This window comes from Hippoglossus stenolepis, chromosome 2, assembly GCF_022539355.2.
Source record: "Hippoglossus stenolepis isolate QCI-W04-F060 chromosome 2, HSTE1.2, whole genome shotgun sequence".
Taxonomy (NCBI): Eukaryota; Metazoa; Chordata; class Actinopteri; order Pleuronectiformes; family Pleuronectidae; genus Hippoglossus; species Hippoglossus stenolepis.
In genome coordinates this window covers 28,702,879-28,730,014 of record NC_061484.1, presented here as the reverse complement: position 1 = coordinate 28,730,014, position 27,136 = coordinate 28,702,879, and the positions used below count along the sequence as shown (strand labels likewise).

Genomic DNA, 27,136 nt, shown 5'->3' with positions numbered 1-27,136 from the left:
CAGGTTGTAACAGCAGCAGAGCGAGCCGTCCCAACAATTACCGCTTTTTCCGCTGCCTGGCCGCCGGCCGCCCATATATGGTCAGTAGTAATTAGAGAGACGGAGCAGGAGAGTCATTTCCTCTCCCTTCTGGTTGCATGGTGCTTAAGCCTTCATAATGCTGACATCAGCACTCAGCTCTGACTGTAACACACACACACACACACACACACACACACACACACACACACACACACACACACACACACACACACACACACACACACACACACAGTCCTGTCTTAATGACTTCAGATTAGATTTACTTTAATGTCCCTGAGACGTACTTCTTACATTTCTTCAACTTGAAATGTAATGATTTATACTGTGAGGTCTTCCCATAAGGAGGATAAGTCCCCATAATGTGGCTGTGTAACAAGATTTAGGTCCCCACAACACCAGAAGGCCTAATACCTCACACACACACACACACACACACACACGCTCAGGTCTAACGGGTTGGAGCTGAATTCAAGATGCATCTTAATCACCAGCGTGATTGTGATTGCCGGTGTCATGACAACCACCATCATCTTCGTCAACATCCATCTCTCATTCCATCAATGGCCGAGCAGCCTGAGGCCGGCGGGTCTGGAGGCAGGAGGATTGTGTCATGTATCAGTCAACAGCACACAGACGCACAAACATACTAACACGCAAACACACAAACATACTAACACATCATACGCCAAGCGTGAAGAAACACTTGGGCCTAGTTTAACATCTCACTACACAATATTGCAAAGAGAAAAAAAACACACTCACAACTTTCATCCTCCAGGTGCCTATTCAACACCAAACCACTCCACACCAGAGTACAGGCACACACACACACACACACACACACACACACACACACACACACATATGCACCAAGAATAAAGAAACAAAAAAGCTTAGTTTCACAGCACAAGAAAAGAAAACACTCACAACTTCCACCCTGCAGGTGCCATTTAAACACCAAACCTCTCCACACCACACTAGGCCATGCACCAGCGCACGCGCACACACACACACACACACACAGACACACGCACAGTACCTCGGGCTGGCTCCTCAGCAGCTTATGAAAGGATATGGCCATTCGGTGATCTTTTTGGCGTATTTCCTCACCAGGTTGTCTTCGCTGAAGAGGAAGAGGGAGCGGTTGACCGTGAGGCAGCTCTGCCGGACGGGTATGGGGTTGTACAGGGCCATGGTCCGGGCTCTCTGGGCCATCGACTGCTTGTACATCCGCGGCGCTCCAGGGGGCCCCCCTTGCCTGCTGCCACCGCGGCCGGGCCCCCCTTGTCCGCCGGCACCCCCGCCACCGCCGCCACCACCACCTCCTCCTCCTCCACCTCCATACCTGTTGGGCACCTCGTCTCCAAAACGCGCCATTCTGCAGACACCAAACGCCAGAGGTTAGGAAGGAGCCGGGGGGGAACCTCAGAGTGACACCTCCACATGCCACCACCCCATCAGCCTCGGCTCCGGACGCACATGCAGAATGGAGTTTGGCACGGTTCTCTCTCTCTCTGTCTCTGTCCTCCTCCTGTCTATCTCTGTCTCCTTCCCAGATCTTCAGCGCCGAGAAGATACCTCCATTTGAGTGTGGAGAGGGATGGAGGGATGGAGGGAGGGAGGGAGGGGTGGAGGGAAGAGGAGGAGGAGAGCAGAGGGGAGGGAGAGGAGAGGAGAGGAGAGGGAAAGCGCACGGTGTCTCTGGTCGTGCGTTTGGAATATGAATGGGGGGGGGGGATGTGTTTATTAAATTTCTTTCAAATCAATGCAATGATAGAGGAGAAGAAAATAACACCTCTGGTTTTATTGTTGAGTGAGAAAACTGCCCAAAAATCTGCATCAGCGTTTTTCTCTCAGTGGAAAATGAAGCATCCTGTTTTTTCCTCTTTTTGTTTTTTTGCTCGGGAAAAGCCTCTCGAAGAGTGAACCGCTTCTTGCATTTCAATCGGCAAACAAATCGATCACCTCGGCCTCATGCGTAAAGGATGCATAGCTGTGCGTTTTAAACAAATATTGCAACCATCTCCACTAAGTAGCTTTAGCTGGAGACTGCGTCTTTTTCTTCCTCTGCCTCTCTACAGCCTAGTGCATCTTGACAGGATCTGCAGTTGCCTTGTTTCCCCTCCTTCCCCCAGGTCCCTGCGAGATAAAAATAGAAATAGATACGAGTGAAATCTTCAATAATTCATTTTTTCTTCTTGTGCCATATATCCGCAATGTTTGGCGCGGCGCGGCGCGGCGGGTGCCACCTGTCACGGCCACCGCGCCACTCGGGTTACACGCAAACGCCAGCCGAGGGGGGCTTCCCCAAAATCCGAGCCCGGTGACATTTGTTGATATTCGGTGATGGACGGTGCGGCATCCCCCTCCTCCTCCTCCTCCTCTTCCTCCCCCTCCTCCTCACCAAGGCGTCGCTCACTGATTTTGGGCGTGATTGCGCGCACTTGGAGTCGAAAAATCCACCGGTGCTCAATCTACCAATTTATTATATCCCACCCCCCCCTCGTCCCTCCGGGGAGAGAGAAAGAAAATCAGAGTGAATGAAATGAAAAGAAAAATTAATGTCCACAACAATCATCTATAATCCAAGGTTTGGAGAAGAAGAATCCCGGACGAGTAGGATCCGGAGGAGCAGAAAAAGACCACTGGGGGAGGCGGAATCATCACCATCATCAATTCTTGGTCTGAAAACACGACGGCGGCGGTGCTGGTGCGTCGTAGCAGCGGCTCGCATAGTCTTCTCCTCCGCCACCGGGTAGAAACCGTGCACCCTCCCCGCCCAGCAGCATCACCCCCGAGGCTCCCCGAACCAGAGAGAGGCTGTCAACCCCGCAGAGCCCCAGCAAGTCCAGCTCCTCTCTCTCTCTCTCTCTCTCTCTCTCTCTCTCTCTCTCTCTCTCTCTCTCTCTACTCCCCCCTCTCTCTGTTTTTTCCCTCGACCCCCCAAGGGGACGTGAGCCAACGCGCAGTCGGTCCGGAGCTGTATTCCCGTTAAAGATCAGCCGTGGGAAAACGGAGAACACCCGACGAGCGGAGCTGCTTCTCCGGCTCTCTTGCGTCCGGTCAGCCGTCGGGGTTGAGCCGCGCGCTGAGCATCTGATCGCTCTGACGGGAACCGAGCGCCGCGCGCACATCCGTGGCCAAGCCTTGCAGCGCACGACGCACGGCGCCTCCCCGGAGCCTCCCCCACTCCAACCCACTCCCCATAGCGCACGACGGAGATGTATGGGCGTCAGTTGGGTATATGGCACAGCAGCTCCAGCCTCAAACCTTCAGCGAGAGAGGGAAGCTCAATCCAACCATCACAGCCTCAAGCAAAAATGGGGAATGTGGTTGGAGGCTCTCATTATGTTTGGTTTGGATTAATAGTTTATTGTCCCCTTTATTAATCATTACACAAGTTGCCAATGATTATTAGAATATTATGCATTGGAGGAGTTGGAGCCGCTTGAGAAGTTGCCTGCAGCTTTCTGACAAATGCACCAACAGCACAGTCCAAATCGCCCCATTCACCGTTTACTCAAACCCCACAAGGCTGTGGGGGGCACAGGGAAACACAGAGGAGATGAGGGGGTGAATATATACAAGAAACTGTTTTATGTTGTTCCTGATTAAGCCCGAAAAAGGATTCAGGTGCCACTTTTGGTCTCCGGCGGAACACTCGATCCAACCTTACAATAAAGAGTTGCCATAAAGCAAAAATAGCAAATATGGTTTGCGGGCCTCGTTTGGTTCGGTGACACAGGTTTAATAGTTTATTGTTGCGCTGGTTGACAATGATATTAGATGAATTAGACTTTCTTCAGCTTGAGGCCCCTTGAGACGAAGTGGTCCACAGCTTTCTGTCCCATGCACCAACAGTCCAAATCGCCCCATTCACTGTTACTCACACCCAGAATAAGGCTGTGGCAGGAGGAGCACAGAAGGGGCAGAGAGGAGATGAGGGGGAGGACATGTCCAAGAAATGGGAAAAGATCTTCATTCAGGTTCTGGTGAATTTCAAAATAAGATTCAGGAGCCACTTTTGGTCTCCGGAGGGGTTTCAAGGGATCCTCCCGATAAAATGAGAGCTAGTTTCTGTCAGTGTTTGTTGGAGAAGGTGAAGAGGGATGATTATTTTAGGTGATTACTTCCAATGTTCTTACTTTTATCCCCCATCTGACAGTAAGGACATGTTACCTGAAGCTAAATATAACAATTTACAGAGATTCCTTGAGACAAGAAGAAAACCGTCCTTGTGTTTAGCTTGACTGTGTAATTCAGAGCCAATTGTGGACTAGGAAAAAAGAGTTTTATTGATGATTATATTTTAGTTTTTTCCACTTAACGTATGAAAAAAAAGATTTTACCAATGAATAAGTTGGACCAACATTTCGTCTGCACGGCCAGGAGGGAGCGAGGAGTCTTTTGAGGACACCGTTATTTTGAGGACAATTTGAAAGAGTTTTTTTTCTGCCTTCACTCGTCCCCTCTCCTCCAAGCCGTCTGTCAGTCTGGCTCTGGCATCTGAGTCGTCTTTGATGCAGTTCAGCAAGCTGTTTTCCTGGGCTGAACCGACCAAGCTGTCACCTCTCCAGCTCAGGGAAATGAAGGTGCATGGAGATGGGAACGGGCGGCGAGGGAAGTGAAGAACCCACAGGAACACACTGGCCAGAGAATCCCTTTAAAACTGCTTCTTTTAGACATTTTCTATATAAAAGAAAGAGGAGGAAGTTAAAAGATTCTTTTAAAACACGTTTTGGCCTCTTAACACATTGACGCTGTCCTTGGTGCTGAAACAGCCCCTGATATTTTTCCAAGGCCTTTTTTGTCTCTGTCCAAAGTTCTGAAACAAGAGTGTGCGGCTCCGTTCGCCACCTGCGTGTCTTTGGAAGAGATTATCTCCATTGTGCATCAGGGTGGGCTCCTGTACCTCCGGCCATCTGTTCAACACTGAGACGTGTTCGCTAGTTCTGCCGTTTGTCTCCTCTATCAGCCACTTTGGCAGGTAACCACCCATCGTTTGCAGTTCTGATCGGTGGAATACTCAAACTGAGCCATATGGTGGATTCTGGGATGGATCTGAAGGCAAACGGCACGACTGCGAGGAAGTCCACAAAGTCCCAGAAAACTTTGTGGTGGGGACTAACCTGGTGCGGAGGGAACAGTCAAAATCATGGCTTTTTTAAAAACTGTTTTGAAAAGTGCTACACAAATAAAGTTAATATCTAAATTGTCGAATCCATTTTTAGCCTTTTCTTTCTTCTTTATGTTGCTGTCAAATGAATCTCAACACATTTCCTGCAGATGCACGATGAGCAGTTCATCTTCTATAGGAGCTCTGCCTGGACTCAACTGTTTCCCTCAGGTCACATGTCATGTTCAACCCCCTCCGCTGCAGCTGTCTCAGGGCTATGCTATTATTTACAAGACGCCTTCTCAACGTCAAAACGTGTGTGCATCACCGGACCTGCTCGTCATTCGATTCCCGTAGACTAGTGGCCACTAACAGGCTTGATAAAAGCCCGTTCCCGCTGACAGCACGGGAGAGAGAGAGAGAGAGAGGGAGAGAGAGAGAGAGAGGGAGAGAGAGAGGGAGAGTGAAAGCGAGTGTCGGGAAGAGGTGGGTGGTGGAGAGATGGTGGGGGTGGTGGCGGAGGACAAGCCTGCCTGTGATGTGTGCGATCACGGGAAACCACGCGGTGGTTGGATGCCAGAAATGACAAGCTAGACCACCCCCCAATCACTTATTGTTAATGAGGAGAAGAAGGTGAAGGCCGCAGACATTTTGCTCATTTCTCGCCTTCGTTTCCCTTTTTAAATATTATACTGCTGCTGCTGCTACATGCCCATACATCTCTCCCTGTGTGTGTGTGTGTGTGTGTGTGTGTGTGTGTGTGTGTGTGTGTGTGTGTGTGTGTGTGTGTGTGTGTGTGTGTGTGTGTGTGTGTGTGTGTGTGTGTGCGTGCGTGCGTGTGTGTGCACTGCTGAGAGAGTCGTGCTGAGGCCCTGATGCGCAGCATTGTCATTCAGGGAGCATTCACACAGGCAACCCCGCAGGAAGCCCTGGCACCTCCCACTTGAAATGACGCCCCCCCCCCACTCCCCACTCCCCTCTCTTCCTCCCTCCCTCTCCCCTCTCTGATCTCACTCAGCAGGCCGGAGCTACAGAGCTGCTGAGCGGTAGAGAGACAGAGAGACAACACAGCAGGGTTCAGGCCAATTCACGTTCAAACACAAGAATAGACAGAGCTGCTTTCAGACCTGCAGAGAACTCCGGATAATCTCCAAATGTTATCCGGATGGTCTGTATGTGAGAGTCTGTGGGTTTTCTGCAGAGTTTCTCCCACCAGCCCCCTGGTCAAGTGGCAAAAACAACACATTATACAGAGGACTCACCACAAGCGAGTCGACTTATCTCAGGATGAAACGGAGGCTCCATGAACGTAGAAGCCAATGATTTTTGTACCGGAATTTTTACGTCATGTCCTCCCTCCCTCTGCTCCACTCAGGCTCCTCCCCTTCTCTGAATGTTGCCGACGTTTTCCTGTTGTTGTGAACGAGTCTGACCCGGACAAACTCCTGCTGCGTTGTTCTTAAATGGAAGATGAACTCTGGATAATGTCCGAGTGTGAGAACACAGCAGGAGATTATCCAGAGGATTCACCGTGAGCGAGTTGATGATGTTTCTAACACGTGAAAAACTGGAAAAAAAAGTAAAAAGAGTATAAATTAAAGAGGAATCAGACACGTCAAGTTGAAATTGCGAGTCACAGATCGGGCCTTTTTCAACTTTTTCATTGATTTCTAAAAAGAATAAATCATGGATCTTGATGATGTTTAGAGGACTGATATTTATGAGTGTGTGCTGAGTGGGTTTGTAATGGGATTGTTGGGATTGGCGGAGGTGTGAACTCTGTGAGTTCTGCTCTGGTTCCTAAATGCTGCTGCACCCAGGAAGCTCTGCATCATCACGGAAGAGCATAAGGTTGAGGTTCACAAAAAATTATTTTCTTTCCTTTTGAAATTTCATAAATAAAGTCCAGTTAGAGGAGAGACTGACAGCTGTGTAAGAATGAAACCATCGATATCCTTGTTTGTCCATTAGCAGCTGTTTCATTTCGCACAAATGCGACCACCTCTTCCACTTCTTCTGTGGTTTCTCCTGCACGGTTGGAATGAAACGGGAGAAACGTCATGATTGAATCGACGGGACCTCGATACGGCGTCTCTGCTCCACGATCTCTACAAGTATCATTACTACAACGGTTACTTTCTTCAATCAAACTCAAAACTACCACCTTGTCTGCTAGAGTTAGTGCAAGTACCAACTATTACTAAAACGATCTCTGTCCACACTTCAAGTGACCACTCACATACACTGGGCAGGTGCGTGTAAACAGGAAGGCGTGTGCTTATGTTGTTTTCTTATAAAAGGGGGTCATGTGAAAGGAGCCTGACAAATCAGCGAAGGCTACATTATGGCCGTCATCATTTGCAAACATCTCTGTTTGTGCTCGTCCAGACTAAAACGCAGCCCCGGAGTTTTCAAACTCAAACTGGAAAAGCAGCGTTTCCAGACTTCTCAGTTTTAGAGAAGGTGTAGTGTGGACGTCAGATGTAAACGAGATGTAAAGAAGATGTCGCTACACGTGAACTAAACCACATTTCAACTGCAGACGTAATTCAACACCAGAGCAAAGACTTTGACACAATCACAGACTCTAGTATTCTGGATGAAATGTAGTGCTTTTAAAGAAATTGCACTTTTAGCTTAACGCAACTGAACATCTCTTTCATGGTGTTTTATTGTGTTGAGGATTAATAAGGTTGTATTGTATTGAATCCAGTTCTTGATACAGTGATGATCAGCAGTTAAACAATTACAAAGCTTCGCTCATGATGCTGATGAGCTGCGTTTTACTGGACTTCACGTGTCTGAGAGAACCTTCGGTCACGTGATGCTTCATTTATCTGAAATTAATGCGAGAATGTCTGTCTGTGTGTGTGTGTGTGTGTGTGTGTGTGTGTGTGTGTGTGTGTGTGTGTGGGTGTGTGTGTGTGTGTGTGTGTGTGTGTGTGTGTGTGGTTTATGCAGACAGGCAGAAAGATATAGCGAGCTGATGTAGCGTCCAAGCTAATTAGACGATTGCTCTTTTTTTGGCTCGTTCTCATGCCAACTCAACCTGTATTAATTGATTGGCTGGTTAATGGAAGTGGAGAGGAGGAACGCAGGAAGGCGGAAGAAGAGGAGGAGGAGGAGGAGGAGGAGGAAGAAGAAGAGGAGGAGGAGTGTGCTGGGCTCAGCTAATGGGCCCCACTCTGGTGTGTGGAGTAAGCATTCTGTTCAAAGAATCAGCAGAATCGAAGAGAGAGAGAGAGAGAGAGAGAGAGAGAGAGAGAAGAGAGAGAGAGAGAGAGAGAGAGAGAGAGAGAGAGAGAGAAGAGAGAGAGAGAAGAGAAGAGAAGAAAGATAGAAAGAAAAAGATTTAGAGACAGAGAAAACCAGAAAGAGTGAAACACAGAAAGACAAAAAGAAATAAAGAAAGAAAGAATCACATTTCACACGTCACATTTTCGTGATGATAAGAACCAGTAAGGAATTAATTGGTTTTATTTCCAAATGTCTCCATGTTTGTCCGTCCAGACTAAAACGCAGCCCTGAAGTTTCCAAACCATTTTAGCTGCTCAACACAAACTAATCCAGAGTGAGGACAGAACTGTAAACGCCACAAAACTAAAACTTAAATGTAGCGTGGATGGAGCCCAAGTGCTTCCATTACAGCGCATGTTCTTATTCTTTGCTTTGAGATACAACGTTTAAATGCAACGAAAATCAGACATGATAATCTATAATCTATTAATAGTCTATAATCTATTAATCAATCTGAAATAAGGTGAAATAATTCTCACTCGTATACTCAGGAGTTTGAAGCCAGAAGAGAGAGAGCTGGTAGTAAACCATTCATTTGTCCTCTGGCAAACATTCAGAGCGATATAAGGAATTCTTTCCTAAAATCACATGTAAATATATGAAACGCCTCGCGGGTCAAATCCCAGATCCAGAACCCAGGATGCTCAGTTCCATGCAGCACAATACGTGGCAACCCGCCAGCGTCTGAGGGACGGCGAGCGGAAAGGCAAGTCAAGCACACCAAGCCCATATGTCCCAGGATGTCTAATACCCACCGAGGGGCTGTAATCACCATCCAGTTGGATGAATGTTAAATTTACAGGAGAATTAAACCTAAGAAGGAAATATGTGTTTGTGTATTTACCCCCTTTCAGTGAGGGGAGGAGCTTCTTCTAAAGAGGTGACTGTGAGAAAATGGAGATTCAGCCATGTTATAAAAATAAGGACAAGCATCAGTCAGAAGAGAGAAAGAAGAGGAAGATCTTTTTTCTGTATTTTGAGAAAGTTGAACTAAATCAGAGGAGGAATGTATGTGTTTTAAATTTTCATTCTGAGGATAAAAATGGTAAAAGTTCAATTTAAGATATAGGAAAAATGGTAAATAAAAATCCACGTAATTAAAGTCTTTTCCTTTTTGTCATTTTCACAAACCTGCTCTCAAAACTACACAGTTACTGATGAACAAGAGGAAAACGTGATGATTCTAAAGAGGCTGGAGTGTGGGAGCTGCTGCACCTCGGTGTGAGCGAGTGAATTACGACTCCCAGTGCGCTGACGCTGATTAAAGAGCAAAGTCAGGACGATGCTAAGATCCACTGATGGTTTTTTTTTTCCTCCGTAAAGGCAACTTTCTCTTTTCAAAATCAGCTCTGTCAGGGAGGAATGACAGAGCTGAGAAGAAAGGAGGAGAAAGAGAAGAGAAAGAAAGAAAAAGGGGTTGAATGAATGTCAGTGATCGTATATGTTCTGTCGGAGAGGAGCTGATGCAGCAGAGGAGGAGAGAGGAGGACGGAGCGAGAGGAAACTGGAGCTGGATGAAGTTATGTTACCTAAGTGGGTCAAGCTCAGTGTCCAGCCGGAATTAAGCATCTTGACATTGATAGAGTCCAGTCTGAGGGACGGAGAGTTGGTACTTTGCTCCGCGTTGGTTTGCAAGAGACAACAGACCATAATTATCTTAATAAACACACAACCAAGGAAACTCCCCATGGGAAACCAAAACCTCAAACATGCACAAAACTAGAATCACTTCCCGGAGGTTGTTTGCTTCCACCATCCAGCCTCGTTTCAGCCTCTGCATATATTTAGAGTCATATGAGGTCACCGTGACCTTGACCTTTGACCAACAAAATCTAATCAGTTCATCTTTGAGTCTAAATGAATGTTTGCACCAAATTTAAAGAAATTCCCTGAAGGTATTCCTGCGACGGCATGTTCATAAGACCAAAAACGTGTTTCGTGAGGTCACAGCAACCTTGACCTTTGACCTTCAACCACCAAAATCACACCAGTTGATCTTTGAGTCTCAGTAAAGGTTTGTACCAAACTGAAGACAAGATATCGTGTTCACAATCACCGCCACAGATGCAGCGTTTCACCAGTGAGAGAAAACCAGGACAATGGTGATCCCAGTAGGATCTCATGTGATTTTTCTTTTGTTGACATAGCAGCGAACCAGCTGCACCACACGAGTCCCAGTTTCCCCAGAACAGAAATGTCGTCGGTGCACATTCAGGAAGCTGCTGTCAGAACCGAGTCCGTCGAGCTCCGGCCTGTTTCTGCTTCTCCTGCTTCTTCAAACCACAGGAAATGAGGGCGAATCTCGTGATCGCCAGTTAACAACCCTACGTGACGTCACCCGCTGGTTTATGAGCTTCTGTTCTGAAGCCTCCAGTTTGACATGTTGTCCAGCGCCATCTTGGTGTTTTGAAACCAGAAGTGACCATATCTGGAGGAGCAGGGGGTGGAGCCTGACTGAGGACACTGCACGCCCACCTACACCTGACACCATTCACCCATTTTAGCAGGGGTAGCCACATTTAATTCCACGCTACTATGTTTTCGTTTTAAAATGACATTTTCAGGCCAATGCCAGTTGTTTTCTTCTGGAAGGAGGTCATGTGACAGGAGCCTGGTGTGGACGCCAGAGCGTTTTTAAAACCACCATGCAGTGATGTGGGTGTAGCCTTAAAAAAGAGAGAGAGAGAGCTCAACACGTGCAAACTCAGAAAACACCTGTGTCATCAATCTGACGACACATCCAGGTACAGGAACACGCTGCAAATAGCGACAGCGACACCGGAAATGTTTCCAGGGGACCCCAAAAGGTGATGCACCTGCTGTAGGTCAACGCTTTGTGACGTTACTGAAGTCTGCTGCTGGTCAGTCGTGATAAAACGTCTCAAATTATTGAACTACAGCAGGTTTTTGCAGCGCGTTTGCATATACAGTATTTTCTTGATTTGCTCTCTCTGCCTGTGTAATTAGATTCATTCACCTGAGTCCGAAGGTCAGTGTTTGTCACTTTCTTTAACAGTGTCTCTTTTATTTATTGATTTCCCTGAAAAGATATTCAGGGGACTGATATCTACGAGTGAGGGCAATTCGGTTTATTCGCTTCAATCTGACTGAATATTCGCTCGACTAGCTGTCACTCACACAACCTATTCTCCGCGTCTCAGTGGGTTCGAGACCAGATGTGCACAGAAAGCACCGTATCCTCAAGAAGTACAGACACATGTTCTGTGCCCTGCTATAAATACAGCGAGGCACCTGAAGAACGAGGTCCGAGGTTCAATTCCCAGTCTGCATCTGTTCAAAGACGTCGAGGCCAGGTGGACCAGAGACTGATGGGAGAGCTTGTCTATTTATAGAAGCGTGTGTTGGACCAGGTCCCTCGTCTCTCCAGGTGGTTTCCCGGCCTTCTGCCAACTGCATCGGGGTGCAGGTAACAGCAGGAAGAGAAAAACGGGGGGGAAATAAACGAATGGTCGCTGCAGGCATCGTCGGCAAAGCCTGGAGGAGAATAAAACTAAATATAAACTCTTATACCTGCCAAAGAGAACACGTGCACAGTTTAATACTTTCCCTGACGTCCTCTGACGATGGAGTTAGAGGGAAGACAAGAGGAGAGAACGACTGAAAGTAAAGATGGAGACAAAGAGGAGATGAGTGCAAAAAGGGCGAGAAAGGGGACGACACGAGGAAGAAGAGGTGAAGAGAGAAAGTGGGGAGCTTGAGGAGGACGAGTTACAAGGAGCTAAAAGGACGAGATGAAAAGCGTGTGAGGGGAAGGTGGAGAAAAGATGGGGATGAGGCGGAGAGATGTAGAGGAGAATGAGGTCAGATAGGAAGTGAGAGAAGAGCGATAGCGAAATGAGAAAAAGGAGACGAGGAGAGGAGTGAGCGATTGAAAGGGAGCGATAAGGAGGTGGAGGAAGGTGAAAAGGAGGAGAACAGGGACAGAGAGGGAGATAGAGAGAGGACAAGGGAGGGAGGGAGGGAGGGAAAGGAACAGCCTGTTTTATCTCATCCTTCACTTAACTCCCAACACACTCGTCCTCAGTGTGATGTGCAGAGAGAGAGAGAGAGAGAGAGAGAGAGAGAGAGAGAGAGAGAGAGAGAGAGAGAGAGAGAGTGTGTTTACCTGTTGCGTTTCTCAGTATCGAAGGTGTGTGTGAACTTGTTATTGTGCACATGTGCAAGTGTGTGTGAGTTTCAGCCTTTTAATGTTGTGTGTATTTTGTGTCTCTCTGTGTTAAGTGTGTATTGTGGTATGTGTGACGTATTTTATCTACATAAACTTTAGGTGTGTGTGTGTGTGTGTGTGTGTGTGTGTGTGTGCGTGCGTGCGTGCGTGCGTGTGTGTGCGTGTGTGTGTGTGTGTGTGTGTGTGTGCAGTAAGTAGATCAGGACACTGAGGCAGTGATAAAGTGACTGAATAAATCAGCTCTCTTCATCTCTTCTCTCTTCTCCCTCTTCCTCTCTTCCAAGCTCCCTTTCTTTTCCTCGCTCCTTATCTTCATGCTTCCTCTCCTCTCTCTCTCTCTCTCTCTCTCTCTCTCTCTCTCTCTCTCTCTCTCTCTCTCTCTCTCAGGGTAGTTGGGGTCTTATGGTCCCAAATTTCCCCTTTTTACAATTTCCTTCACTCCTGTCCATTGGTTTGTTTCTTTGTTGGTTTTCTAGTTTGTCAGCAGGATTATGAAAAACCTCGTGAACGGTATTTCAGTGAAACTTGGTGGAAGGATGGGCCAAGCAGCTCGTTACATTTCCAAAGTTCTACAGATTTTGTAACAGGAATCGTCGACAGTTGGCAACATAAGATGATGAAGAGGAGGAATCATCACTGATGTTACTGAGATTTTGCTCTGGACACTCTATGCATGGTTTCTTCTCTTGGTCGAGTCCATGTGTTCGAGGTCAGTGTCCCGCTCTGCCCCAGGAGAGAGGATTTAATGGTTCATGTCAAGAGAAAGTCACAGTCACTGGACACGTGAACCTCGGGATGGATCTAAATGTCCATCTAAGGACAGGAATGAGTCCATGGAGCAACATGAGTTGTGTCTCCTGTGTTATTTTACAGAGAGGCAAATAAATCCTGTGAATTCCTTGAATGCATCAACTGAGAATCATCGTCTCATGTTTACATTGAAGCTGCTCCATCACCTCCACAAAGAACTCCAAAAAAAAGTGGAGCCAATCTCTGGAAAGACCTACAGGGGGCGACTCCACTGGTAGTTTCTATAGAAGTCAATGAGGAAGTGACTCTACTTCTCTCTTTATAATGTCAGGAAACATTTTCCTCAGGAGTTTATGTCTCAGTCTCTAGTTTCAAGTCTTCTTCAATACAGCTGATGTTCATTTAGTGAATAGAGCTCTCCCCCACGACCCTGAAAGGATAGCGGTGCAGGTGATGAACAGATGGGGACGTTAGGACCGTTTGACTTTTCCTCAAAGTGTAAACTTCGTATTTGTCACCTGAACAAACGGGCAAATCTCTGACGTCTCAAAGTGGGAACGAGATGCTCTTTTGTGCTGCGGCTATAATTTAGTTCAAATAAGCAGACCGATGGATTTTTACATAAAAATCTTGCTGAGCGCAGCTTTAATGAGTTTAAAAGCCATTGGAAGTTTAAACTCATTTACTAAGTCAATATATCATTCAAGTATAAAGCGTATGTGTGCCATTAACGTCCCCGGTGTAAAGGTTTCATTGAGAAAAAGCTGAGGCATCAAGGGTAAGGCGTTGCCCTCACTAAACGGCTGGCTGCCGGCCAATCACAAAGAGGGGGGTGACCCTGAGTGACAGCTGGAGGGAGGGAGGGAGACGGAGAGAGAGAGAGAGAGAGAGAGAGAGAGAGAGAGAGAGAGAGAGAGAGAGAGAGAGAGAGGAAACAGCTCTTAAGAATGAAAGTACACCACAGACGATGCAGTCGAACCACTCGCTCGTCCTGAAGCAGTTCACTCACTCACTCTTCCCGTCAGACTTTTCAGAAAATTATGAATCATCATCATTTTGCAGCATCACTGAAATTCAAGTGTACGTTATTCTAATTTCCACATTTTGTCAAAGTGCTCCCTACTCGGATTTGTACACATTTTTTTTTACGAGTAATGACCACAGCAAACCTGAAAGAAGCAGAAATCAAAAAGCTGTGTTTCAACTGCAGGAACTTTCCCCTGAACTAGGAACGTTTTCACCACAGGGACCAGGATCTAAATAAAGTTCTGGGTAAATCTTTGGACCCGCAAAAGAATTACGGGTCAGGCAGGCAGGACATGACGTTTAGATTCTGCTGTGGAAGCTGTGTTTTTGTTTAAGGCTCCTCTTCTTGATCCTGAGATCTTTGTGTCCACGTCCGTCACGTGTTAGAAACCTCATCAACACGTCCACTCGCTCACTGGGAAGCTTCCACACATTTTCCTGCTGAATTCTCACATGGACTCACTTGGACATTTCACCAGGAGGCTGCAGGAGATATCCGGAGAAACCGACTCAGACATTTGCCTTCTCACGTACGTATATAAAGAGAAAAAGTTGCACTTTAGTGGAGTTTTTATTCATATAGAGCTTTTCCAGTCTTATCGACCCCTTTACTTTACAGTGCAAGTTGCATTTACCTGTTCACACACACTTTCCTACAACCCAGTTCTTTTTCCATCACACGCTGTCGGCACAGCCATCCGGGATAGTTTAAGCTTCAGTATTTTGCCCATGGACACTTCAGAATGCCGACTTGAGGTGCCAGGGATCAGACATCAGACGTCCTGGTTTGTGGACGACCCTCTCTACATCCTGAGTCACAGCAGCGTATGTGAGCTTTAAAATTTGGATCCCTAATCGACGACCGCGCCAAGGTTTCTTGCTCGTTTGCTCAAGGAAAGTCAAAGGGAATTAAATGTGTTGTTCTACCAGGACGCGGCCTCTATAAAACTAAAACCTTGACGTTTTAGATGCAGACTTGAACCCATAGAATTGCTGCGATTTGCAAAAGCTTCCAAAATCTCCACCACTGCCATTATCATCGGGCCGCAGCCCAACCCCGAACACAGCAGCGTCCAACAAGGCCGTGCAGGCGGAGAAACAGCTGTGTCATTACAGGAAGATAGCTGTGACTAAGACTATTAGCTAATTGACAGGCGGACTGTGTTGGCCACTGGTGCGGCTGACGCAACAAAACAAACACACCCGACCTCTGCAATAATCATTTCAGACTCCTGCAGACGACGAAATACGTTTTCCTTCAAAACGTATTAAATAAAATACTTATTCCTGCAGAGAAAACAAACGGAGCACAACTTCCTAACACTGATGGGCTGCACTTTAATTTGCAGAGTAGCTGCACACTCCCGACACAGGGAAACAAAAACTGCTGAAAATGCAAAGCTGCCCTCACAAGCCAAATTGTGAATGGGGTCTTAATGGAAATGGTGCAGATGAAGCAGACAAATAAACCCTCCTCCCAAAGACTCCCGCTGGGCTACGACCCAAAGCCCTCCCTCCCACCCCCCACCCAGCTCCATGTTTGATTTACAGCCCTTTCACTGTAATAGTATATAAAGTGGAAACAGGAATTTGTTTCCCCGCACTGAACTCGTTCCCTACATTTCATCAGACAAGTGTAAATGTAGGAGTTAGGACGCTGCCTCGAAACAAGAAAAACCAGGTGCAGAGCTCGAATGTTTGGTGGCTGTGGTCATATGTGTTTACGTTTAAATAAATCACAGCTTTTCCCAAACTCAGCAGCCAGACTTCTCACTAAATCCACTCAAAGAGAGCGAATGTCTCTGATTGTCAGAAGCAGCACCTCTGATTCTGACAATGACAATTAAGGCTTTCAATTCTATTCTTCTCTTCATTGGTCTCCAACAAATGTTTGAGTTGATTTTAAGATTTTATTGTCGACTTTTAAGGTTTGTTCTAGACCTGCAGTTCATTTCAGATCTTTTGACTCCATATGTCCAAACCTAACGTCCTCAACGAAGCGGCCCGAGGAGATCCGTCCTCTTCTCAAACTCTCAGACTTGACAATGGGATTCAGACTTTGTCCACAGATTGTCTTCATGAATGCGAGGGTGACGCAGGACATGACGTATAAATCCTGCTGTGGATATCGTGTGTTTTCGTTTACAGCACATCACCACTTTTAACTTGTTCAGCACCTTGTTTTAAAAGGTTTAAAAGTTTATTATTAATATTATTTTTTGTGTGTTTTAATAAAATGATAATACTTCAGTCCCGGGGACATTTGCAGTATAACAGCAAAGGGGAAAGCACAAATAAGAGGCATCAGTACAAAGATGATAAGTCAGATGCAGTCTAAATATACTAAAGTATTAAAATAGTAGTAACAGCAGGAACAGGGGCAATCTAAACATGAGGACATGTAAAAATAGGACCAATACAGTAGAAGGGTGTGTTAATGCATGAAGTGCACGTTGCCTCTGTGTGGTTTTAAGTGGGTATTTGTTTAAAGTGCTGCCTCGTGCACACTTCACTCAGCGGAGAGAACAAACACGTTCCCAGCAGATTCCTCCTCATTAAAATAAAGGACAAATCAATGATTTCTAAAACGTCCATTTACAGGAATGTGCTGAGCAGCCGCACTTTTCCTGCAGCAAACTTTTATATTGTCTCCGCTTCACATTTACACCCTCACACATGTTTACAGTTAAACCCTGTCACCAAACTGAAATATGTTTATGTCAATATGTCGCTGGTATATTTTGACCTGAATTGTGAAAAATAAGAACAAGAATACTTGAAACTCTATTGGGCAGTGGGCAGTATTCTCCTGCCACTCTGTGGTCACATACGGTACTGCAGAGGAATGCTTATTGCTTCACACACGCACGCACACACACCTCAAAATATTATTATTTACGTACTTAAAAATTGTTCCCATGATGTGAAAGTGTAAACAAATTTAGGTCCCAACAAGATAAGTAATACCTGGAATACACACATACAGCAGTCATACATATTTGAGTATAAGCTTTGAGGTATTTGTAGTTTACTTCAGTATTTCTATTTATTTATGCTATATAAATATACTCTATACTGCAAACCAGAAGCAAATGCTGCACGTTTTTACTCTACACTACCTGTATTATCTTATATTAATATATATTCAGTTGTTAGTAAAACCTGTCCTTTGGAATAAATTATATTAATAACAAAATTAAAATATTAATCGATAATAATAATGGAAATAATAACGACAGCAAGAACTCTGACTTTTTTTTTTACCCATGCATATATTATCTCCATCCCTTATTGGACGAGAGGCGGGAGACAGGTCCCCAGAGTGTCACAGACAAACAGACACAAACATTCACTCTCACTTTTCGTACCAGTCGTTTTTCCTCATAACGAACATTTGCTTTGAATTATTCATTTGTTTTTTGCTCCTTTCAGTGAATTCACGAGGCGACACTTTAAGTTGGATGTGTTTGTGTCTGCTGGCACCCAGTGGTCGCACTCAGTACTGCAGTGATTCAGCGTTCACCAGGGAGCTGGTAGTTATTACTGACGCGGATCTGTGCATCATCTACAGGTGAAGGAAACAGGTCAGATCCTGTCTCACCTCTCTCTCTCTTTGCATTTCCTCAACACAGAGGTTTCCTCTCTCCCTCTTTCTCAGCATCTCTTTACTTTTCCCTCGTCCCTTCTTCTTGTGACCTCAGCAGAGACGTGACCTCAGCAGAGATGTCCTCTGAGGCAGCAGGACAACGTGGTCTTATTAGTTACTTGATGTTAGAAGAACAAGGTGAAACAGCCTCGAACTACCAGGAGTGTGTGTGAGATATAAGCATCTTTATTTACACACAGAGGGAGACTCATCCCCTTGAGCACATCAAGTCAGACATACGTCACCAAACCTCACCTCCTCACCACCAACACAAGAGGGCAGCAGTTTCCTACCTGAGAACTGTTTGTGTGTGTGTGAGTGTGTGTGTGTGTGTGTGTGTGTGAGGGGAATTAAAGGAAGTGTAGTGAGTCACTGAGGGAATGGATGAAGGGTAAAGAGAAGCAGAGAGAGAGAGAGAACTGGAGGCTTCTCAGATTAAAGTCTGTAGTAAACAGAGCTCCACAGAAAACACTGCAGCTCCTGAAACACCTCGTCAGTCGTCCACTCTGCTGCGTTCCAGACAACTCCCCGACATCCTACCTGGAAAAGTGCAATGGAGCGCCCCTCAAAGTCGGAGTTCTGACGTGTGAACGTTGTGAATGGCGGCACTGGAGACGTAGATGCTGTAGCGCTGAGGCCCGTCTACGCTCTGCTGGACTCTTGTTTGTGAGAGTGTGTGTGTGTGTGTGTTCTCTCCCTCTCATGAATCGTAAAGTGTTTCAAAGTATAAATGTGCCGAAAATTAAAACGTGTAATGGCGTCGTTTCCCCTCCTCCTCTTTGATTCTGTATGAACGGAGGTGGAACTGGACGCAGTTGAATTGTCTCATCACGAGACAAATAAACATTCTCACGCTCAGACATGTTTGTTTACGTTTGACGTCATCACCGTGCATTGGAGCGCTTGGAAGTCGGAAGTCGGAAGTTTCAAGTCGGAATATAAGCTGTCTGGAACGCAGTGATACTTCCAGGGAATCATGACATCATGTCATGTGACGTGCCCCCCCCCCAACAAAAAAGCAGCAAGGTGAGCTAAAACGAGCGAAGACGCCGATATTTTCTACACGTGCAGGAAGTGGTTGACCAATCGCAACACAGTGGAACAGCTGGCCAATCAGAGCCGACTGGGCTTCATCGGGAGGGGGGGCCTTAAAGGAACAGGAGTTAAAACCAAGTGTTTGAGACAGAGGCTGAAAAGAGGAGCTGCAGCGATGAGGAATGTAAACATTTTCACGTAATGACACTAATTAAACTGATCAACCTGGATATGAGCAGAATGTTCCCTTTAATATTTATTTCACTGTTGCAAATTATTAGTAATTTCTGGGACACAGGTTTGCAAAATGTGAATCTTTTGGGGGCGAGGGAAAAGATTTTGTAGCCATTTCTAGTTTGACCAATCACGTTTCAGCAGACTTTTAAAAGACAACCGTTTTAATTTATCTGCTGCAGATATAAAGTTATAATAGAGATGATCCAAAATGTCGTCTGGACGTAAAAAACACTTACAGAAAGAAACGTTGGACTCGTGATACACGCCATTCGAGGTCAGACTGAATAAACTGAAGTTTAACTTGATTTGTAACTTCTCTGATTGGATTGAATGTTACACAATCGATGTTGTGGTTTGTAGAAACTGTTAGTGTTATGTTAATGAACCGCCGACAGACTGAATGTGGAGTTCTGGTTCTTCACAGACATGAGGTCGCGTCGGTTTAATCACAAAACCAGCGATGAATAGTCGCAGCTAATCAGAATGCTAATTTTCAAAGTGATAGAAAAAGACAAGCGGGGAGGAGTCAGAGAGAGAGAGAGAGAGACGGGGAACAGAGGACAAACGAGGGCGAGAGAAAAGGAAGGATGAAAATAGAAGTAGAGAGGACGGGAAGGGTGATGGGGGTATAAATGAATGGACAGGCAGTAAAAAGAGAAGATGCATAAGAGGAAGGAGGGAGAGAAATACGAGGGCGTGAGCTGAGAGGATCAATGGATGAATGGAGAGGTAGAAGGAGAGAGGGAGAGTAAATATTAAAATGAGTGATGTGCACTCTGCAGTCAGAAGTGCAGCTGGCAGCAGAGCGACGTCGCCGAGCCAGCGAAACACACTGACTGATGCTGGCGCTGATACAACACAACAGGAAGTCAGTGACGGAGAGACGCACACAGACGGTACTTTCTTTTTCCATCCTTTATTAAAACAAATGCAGCTCACACCTCCCTCTCTCCCAAAAAAACATTCCTGTTTATTTACGACCAAATGGGTTTTTTGCAGGAACCAGATTTGCTCCCTGGAGTAACATTTTTTCACAGCGCAGGAAGTGACACGTTGAATTAAAGTCTGACCAGAGGAGGGAAGACTTCGCCAAAAAACTTTTGTGTACGTCAGAGAGAGCCGCTGAAAAACACGCGTATTGTCCTCTAACGTATAAAAAAGTCAAATAACGTTAAGTCTTCAACAAACTGCAGATTGTTGTTGTCTCATGAAGGAGCCGTGTAAATAATAAAGTTTTCATCGTATGGTCCATATTTCTCCTGCTCCCACACACACATGCATCGAGTGAGTCTGACGTGTCGGAAAATTAATGAAAATGAAAAATGCACAGACTTCACTTTACCTCCATAACTCCTGTATGTGTGTTTTAAGCTACTGCATCAATTTCCTTTCGGGATCAATAAGTTTCTATTTATCCATCGATGTATATTCAGATCATTTCATTCATTCCCCCTTTTTTTTATTTATATCGAAAATGTACAAACAAGTGAAAAAAACTAACAGAAAATTATTTACAAACTGATTAAATTAAAATGAATCTACATATTCGAAAAGGAGTAAGAAGAACAAACTTATATAACCCCTTCTCCATAAATCATTAATTAATAATTAGCTTATACTTAAAACTGTTGATTTATCATGATAAATGTTTGGCAACTAAAAAACCTCAAGAAAATGAGCTTCTTCCAATCAAACCTGGCTGCAAAGACACTTCACTCCTTATGCAATGTGTGTTAAGCACCTGAAGTGAAAGGAAAAGGTGTTCGATCTCATCACAGCATCACAAAGACACACGCGGGTTTGTGGGATGTGTCGGGGGTGTGGGAGTGACAGATTCTGGCGAGAAATAAAAGTAGCTTTGGCGTGAGGACACTGAATGGCTGCCACCTTCCTCTGCTCTGAGGAGACAGAGGAGAGGAAGAAATGTTGAGCAATAAAAGATGAGAGAGAAGAACTCTCGCTTCCTACTAATATGGTTACTTCTGGTTTGAAATAAATCAAAAGGTCAAAGTCGATTCTTCAAAACCACAAACCAGCGGGTGACGTCTCGGTGGGTTGATTCTTGCACATCCTTACGAACTGGAAACATAGTGAGACCACATGTACGGTATGAAATCCGGTTTGGTCCGCTCCGTCACAGAGACTGTGACAGTTCACCGGCGACAGCTGACTTCATCAAACATGACTGGTGTCAAACTGTCCTCGTGCACCAGCGCAGTCACAACCACTTAAAGTCCAAGTGTGACACTGAAGCTACAACTCATTAATCCACTACAAGCAAACAAGGTTCTTCCACTTGATCCACAGACGAGTTACTGCTCCTGATTGGGTTTGTTATGATGAGTGAGGAGACTTAAGAGTCTGAAGGTCTGAACCAAACATGGACCTTAACATCTAAAATGATCAGGAGAGCGCACGTCAACCTAGAGGTCCAAATGGTTTTCAACATCTGAATGACTACCGACAGATGTATGGACGCACACACTGATCTCTACATTATTGATCATAATAATCGTAGTAATTGGGTCATCTGCTGTCACTGGGAAGACGAGACCTCCGACATGCTTCCACGCTCTGCAGGTCAGCACTGAGGCCCCCTCTGCCCTCTTAACCCCGCCCTTGCCTATTTTTGCCTCATGTTTTCCAAACCACAGGCTTTCTCCTCTTACTGTGACCTTTAGCAAAGTCAGGGCCGGAAACACCAGTGTCCAGTAACCGAGCAGCACAGAGGTTAAAAAGACAGAGTTTGAGCTGAACAGGATCTGGTTTGACTTACAAGACAAAATGAAGATATCAGAAAAGATGCTGATTCTCACACATACAAAAAAACACTTGGTTTCCAAAAGTGGAGCCGAAGCATCCAGATTGCCGCCTGGTAGCTGGCTGCTGTATAAACCCGGCCTCATCCATTATAAATAAAAAAGTAGGCTACAAGTCAAATACCTTTTTCTCCAGCTGTTTCATGTCAAGGCCAAAAAAGAGGAAATTAAAGGAGTTGAAAGAAGTTAAAAGTCTCGTGACTGAAACAAGTTGATTTTGATGGAAACATGAACAGAGATTGTTTTCAGGCGTTGGATACGATGCCACTGTATTGAATTCTCTTATTTTGATCATATTGTTTATTTCAGATTCACATAACGTTCCCACCGTGCTTTGTCTTTTGTCTGTTTCTCATGTTGTTCAAGTAATTTCCCTCCTGAGGATCTTATCTTATCACATTTCATCCCATTTCTAATTAGCTAATATGTCCTCAATAAATCCAGCGTTATTTGATTGATTTTTATCATTTTTGGCAACATGTGGCGTCTGTGACTTGTGCCAATAATGAACTCAGTGAACCGGCGCCAGCGACAGAGGGACGGCAGACACAGGTGATGCAGCCGAGGCAGAAAACATGCTCTCAATCACAATTAGAGGGGAATCATGGCAGAGGACAGATGAGCTGCTGCAGCCATTGGTCCTGTGGCAGTAAATTTACCATTTGGGTGTGATCACCTATAGTCGACATTACCTTAGGAGCCTGGGAGAGACAGACAGACACCAGAGGGGTAATAAAATCTATCCATCCCATCGGCAATCTTTCCATCATGGATCTACTGCATGACGAGTGTGTTTTTTAACCTGTCATGTCGAATAAAAGTCAGCTTCACACCCCGATGCTTCTCTGGCACACCTGGTCTGATCTTTACTGGCTCAGCAGCTGTCTGTCTGCACGTCTGCCTGTCTGTCTGCCTGTCCGTACGTCTGCCTGTCTGTCTGCCTGTCCGTACGTCTGCCTGTCTGTCTGCCTGTCCGTACGTCTGCCTGTCTGTCTGCACGATTGTCCATCAAAACAACCCCACCAAGGTTGTGACAAATCTCAGGACTTGGCAGGTTCGGGGACACGTGATGGGAACGTTTTGAGAGTGAACTCAGGTAAAGTTTGGAGCGACTGATCTCAGCCCTGTGACATTGTGAGTGAAACTCACTTTGCTTCCACTGATTACGTCTCTGAAACAGCAGTGAAATCAGCCGCTGTAGCTTTTGATTGCAAGAAAAGAGTCTCGTGTGAGTCACAAGTCACAGATACCACACAAAGAGCTTATTCCCAGTCTGGAACACATACATGTGGCAGCTGTAAGGTGACAGGTTTTATGTGGTGATGCCACCATCATGAAAATCACATGATTATTTAACAACGTAAATCTAAAACCCTTTCAAACGGGATTCAGTGAATAAATATGCATGAAAGTCAGAAATGTTTTTAAAACTTTCTCACCAAACATCTATGAGATTATTAAATCTACAAATTAAACTAGTGTCATGAAGAAAAACAGTTTCTGAAGCTAAGCAGTGTTTGTTAAGCCTGTGAGCGGATTGTGTGACTGACGTAGGATCGATGAAGACACACACACACACACACACACACACACACACACACACACACACACACACACACACACACACACACACACACACACACACACACACACACATATTGATTTTCTTAACTGTTTGAATCACTTTTGGACTAAAAGCTCTAACACCATCTGGACATGAAGTATCGGTCCTGTGATGAAGCTTCCATTCCTTCTCGTGCACTGAATGTGGTGCACGCTCACGGACGGGGAAGTGAACTTCATCACTGGATTGACGACAGACCTCAGGTCTGACTTGAGTGGAATTAGAGAGTTTAACTGTCCGGTCTGTTCTGCTGTTTGTCCAAAACTGAATTTGACTAAAACATCTCAGTCGTCCCCGATGAGAATTTAAAACCACAATTATCAGTGTTCATTAAAATCCACGTCATGACTCTGTGGCTAGTTTCAATTTGTTACCACATCTAAAAGCGACATGTGACCGTTTCATATTAACAACTTCGGTCTTTTTCAACAAACCAGCTCTGATAAACCCACAGGCTCTCACGATACATCAGTTCACACTCTGACTTTCATTTAAAATCAGCCACAACAGGCTGATGCACGATGCAGCCCAGTGTTTTTAGAAATGTTAGAAACGTTCATTTATTATTTTTCACCCACATCTGGATATAAATACAGATATTAGCTGCCAATGTGTTGTTAAATGGGAAATTATACACAAAGAGACAAAAGATGACATTAGGAAACATTTGTCATTGGTTTGAAATAGAGCGTGATACCCGACCCAAGACATTTTCGAAAACAAAAACTTTGAAACGCTCTTTAGGTTTGGGGCAAGGTCCCGTTTGCTCGGCTATCTACACTTGATTCTTTTTACACTGCACATGTCTGTAATCTGGGAAAACATCTGGTAAAACCTCTGGTTCGGACAGAGAAGACAGAATTCGGGTTCGGGTTTGGCTCGGTTAGTTATCGCTCAGGCTCGGATGGAGAATTGCGCCACCACTCTATAGCCAAGAGATAGACATGTTGGAAACTGTCGAATACAGTAACATCAAATTATCCAGGATAAAGATTGAGGTTGTCAAACGCTCATTTAAAAATGTACTTTCAGTAAAACTTCACACCTCCTGTGATCACCAGAAAATAAACTGTACTCACTCCCACTGTTTCCTCCTGGCCTGTGGTGTGTTGTGCATCTTGTGAGCCTGATGAGCCAGGATGACGTCCCGGTGGTCCACCACTCCGCCCCTCCGCCGGATCGGTGGCGCCGCGGGGTCGCCGTGGTGCGTAACCAGGGGCATGGAGCTCCGGCGGGAGTGAACCCCACTGATGAAGGGCACTTCTCTGTACTGCTCCACCCGGACGTCATACACCGCATGGTAGTAGGTGGGGTTGGGGCCCACGCTGCTCCCGCTGATCGGGGGAGGGTGGCAGCGCAGCGGGCGGTGGAGGCCCTGAGACGAGGAGGAGCAGGACGACGTCTGGGGCCACGAGCCGCCATGGTCCTGACAAAGGGGGGACAGCATGGAGCTGGAGGAGGAGGAGGAGGAGAGAGGAAGAACAGGGATGGGGAGGGAAAAGAGGAGAGAAAATTAACTCTTTTCATTTCAACATAAATTACATTGAGTTGAGAACCAGTGGAAGATTAACAGAACAGATTGAGTCTGAGACATTTGTACTTTGAGTGGTCAAGACTAGAAAAACGTTAAATAAATACAGAACATTTATCATTTGATAGAACAGAAGGGAAAATTAAAGTGTTACCACTCGAGTAATTTATAAAAACTCATCGCTGTTCCTCAAAATGACATGTAGAATCCCTTCATGACTTTATAAGTGGTTTGGATGTAGCTACATCTTTGACTCATTTAGGATTCGAGCATTAATCAATATGCTGCACGTGGACTCAGGTTTGGATACGACTCACTCCTTCTCCCCTTTTCGTGCTTTGACAGATTTGGTTCCCGGGGTATGTGACGTATGAAACCCTCAGTTGTTTAAGACAGTAATTACTTCACAGTTGTTCCGAGTTTTACTGCCTATTTGTTTTTTGTCCCATAGAAGACGAATGAACTTGTTGAAAATGTGATTTTCATTGAAGGTGTTGTCACGCTGCACGAGAGGCTCCAGGAAAAAAAAAAGTCAAAATCAGCAGAGTGAGGCTTGTGAAGAGTTTCAGTGAAAAAGGAGATTTAGGTGAACAGAGGAGGAAAAAGAAGGGAAGCAGAATCCTGTCAATCCTGTGCTGAGTCAGCATCAAAACAACAATAATACTGTAACAAAATGCACCGTGCGATAAAACAAGCTGCTTCCAGAGACACTTTTATAAACTCTACTTTCTATTCCCCACGGTTTCTGACAGTAGTTTCATTCCCTTTGTGATAAACTGTTGGGAAACTGCTTTCATTCCTAAACAAGAAACTACTGCTGCTCAACTGCTGTGTTTATGTTGCTTGATTCACTGGAGAATCTGTCGCGTGAGCAGAGCCGAGGATGTTCGGCGGAGATAGTTTAGTTTCTCGTTTGTCATCGAAAAGGAGAAGATGGATGAGCCCGTCCTCTGCTCTCTCTTCATGTTGGTTTCAACCTGCACAAGAATGAATCCCTGGTTTTATGCTGCAGGATTCTGGAACCTGGAGGATTTTGTGTTGTGACTATTGGGGCGTTTTATATTCTTGATTGTGGGTAAAACAGTGATGTGGGAGTGAACAGCTTCTAGTTCGTGTCAAACAAACTGAGACGATCTGATACGACAGTGAGAGGTGGATGGTTGGTCTTTATTTACCTGCATAACGGTCCCGAGCCCATAGGGACCCGTCAGGACTCCTTTCCATTCCAGTTTTACTCCGTTTCATGTGTAAATTGCATTAATTAATAATAATATTCGGATTCAGGCACATTTTGCAATCACGCAACTATAAACGAGCTACAGCCCGAGCGATGAGGACGTGTGGGGGCCGACGTCGATACAGTTATTAAGGAGCATAGAATGTCCGATTTAACAATAAACCTTGTTGGGAATAACTATGAATAAAAAGAAAACAAATACTATCAAATGTATAGAATTTGAATTAAGAAAATAAGCTTCTTTTTTTTTTTACACAAAATATAAACATGTTCTCTGAATTAACAAACCAGACACTCAATAAAAGTGCAACAACACAAACATGGCATTTCAATTTTTACCTTGCAAGTGCTAAAGAAAAGCTCTGTGTGTGTGTGTGTGTGTGTGTGTGTGTGTGTGTGTGTGTGTGTGTGTGTGTGTGTGTGTGTGAGTGTGTTAACGTATTGGAAACAGCACTTTTCCTCACCAGTTATCTGCTGAGAGTGCATTACACGTTATTTCTCCCTGACATGGTGTAAAGTGAAAACTAATTCACGGAGACAGGCGCACACACACAGATTTACGCTCACACGCTGCAGGTACAATGATG

At 45.3% G+C, this 27,136-nt stretch overlaps 1 protein-coding gene across 1 annotated transcript in view; it reads right to left on the bottom strand.

Moving 5' to 3' along the window:
* cacna1ab (calcium channel, voltage-dependent, P/Q type, alpha 1A subunit, b) overlaps window positions 1-25,029 on the bottom strand; it is a 128,259-nt gene extending 103,230 nt beyond the window's left edge. The window contains exons 1-2 of the mRNA XM_047341552.1: window positions 24,861-25,029; window positions 1,118-1,420 (exon numbers count right to left, since the gene is read on the bottom strand). Of these exons, the coding sequence (XP_047197508.1) occupies window positions 1,118-1,420; window positions 24,861-25,003 (446 nt within the window). The 5' untranslated portion in view covers window positions 25,004-25,029. The remainder of the gene's footprint in view (window positions 1-1,117; window positions 1,421-24,860) is intronic.
* Window positions 25,030-27,136: the final 2,107 nt, after the last annotated feature.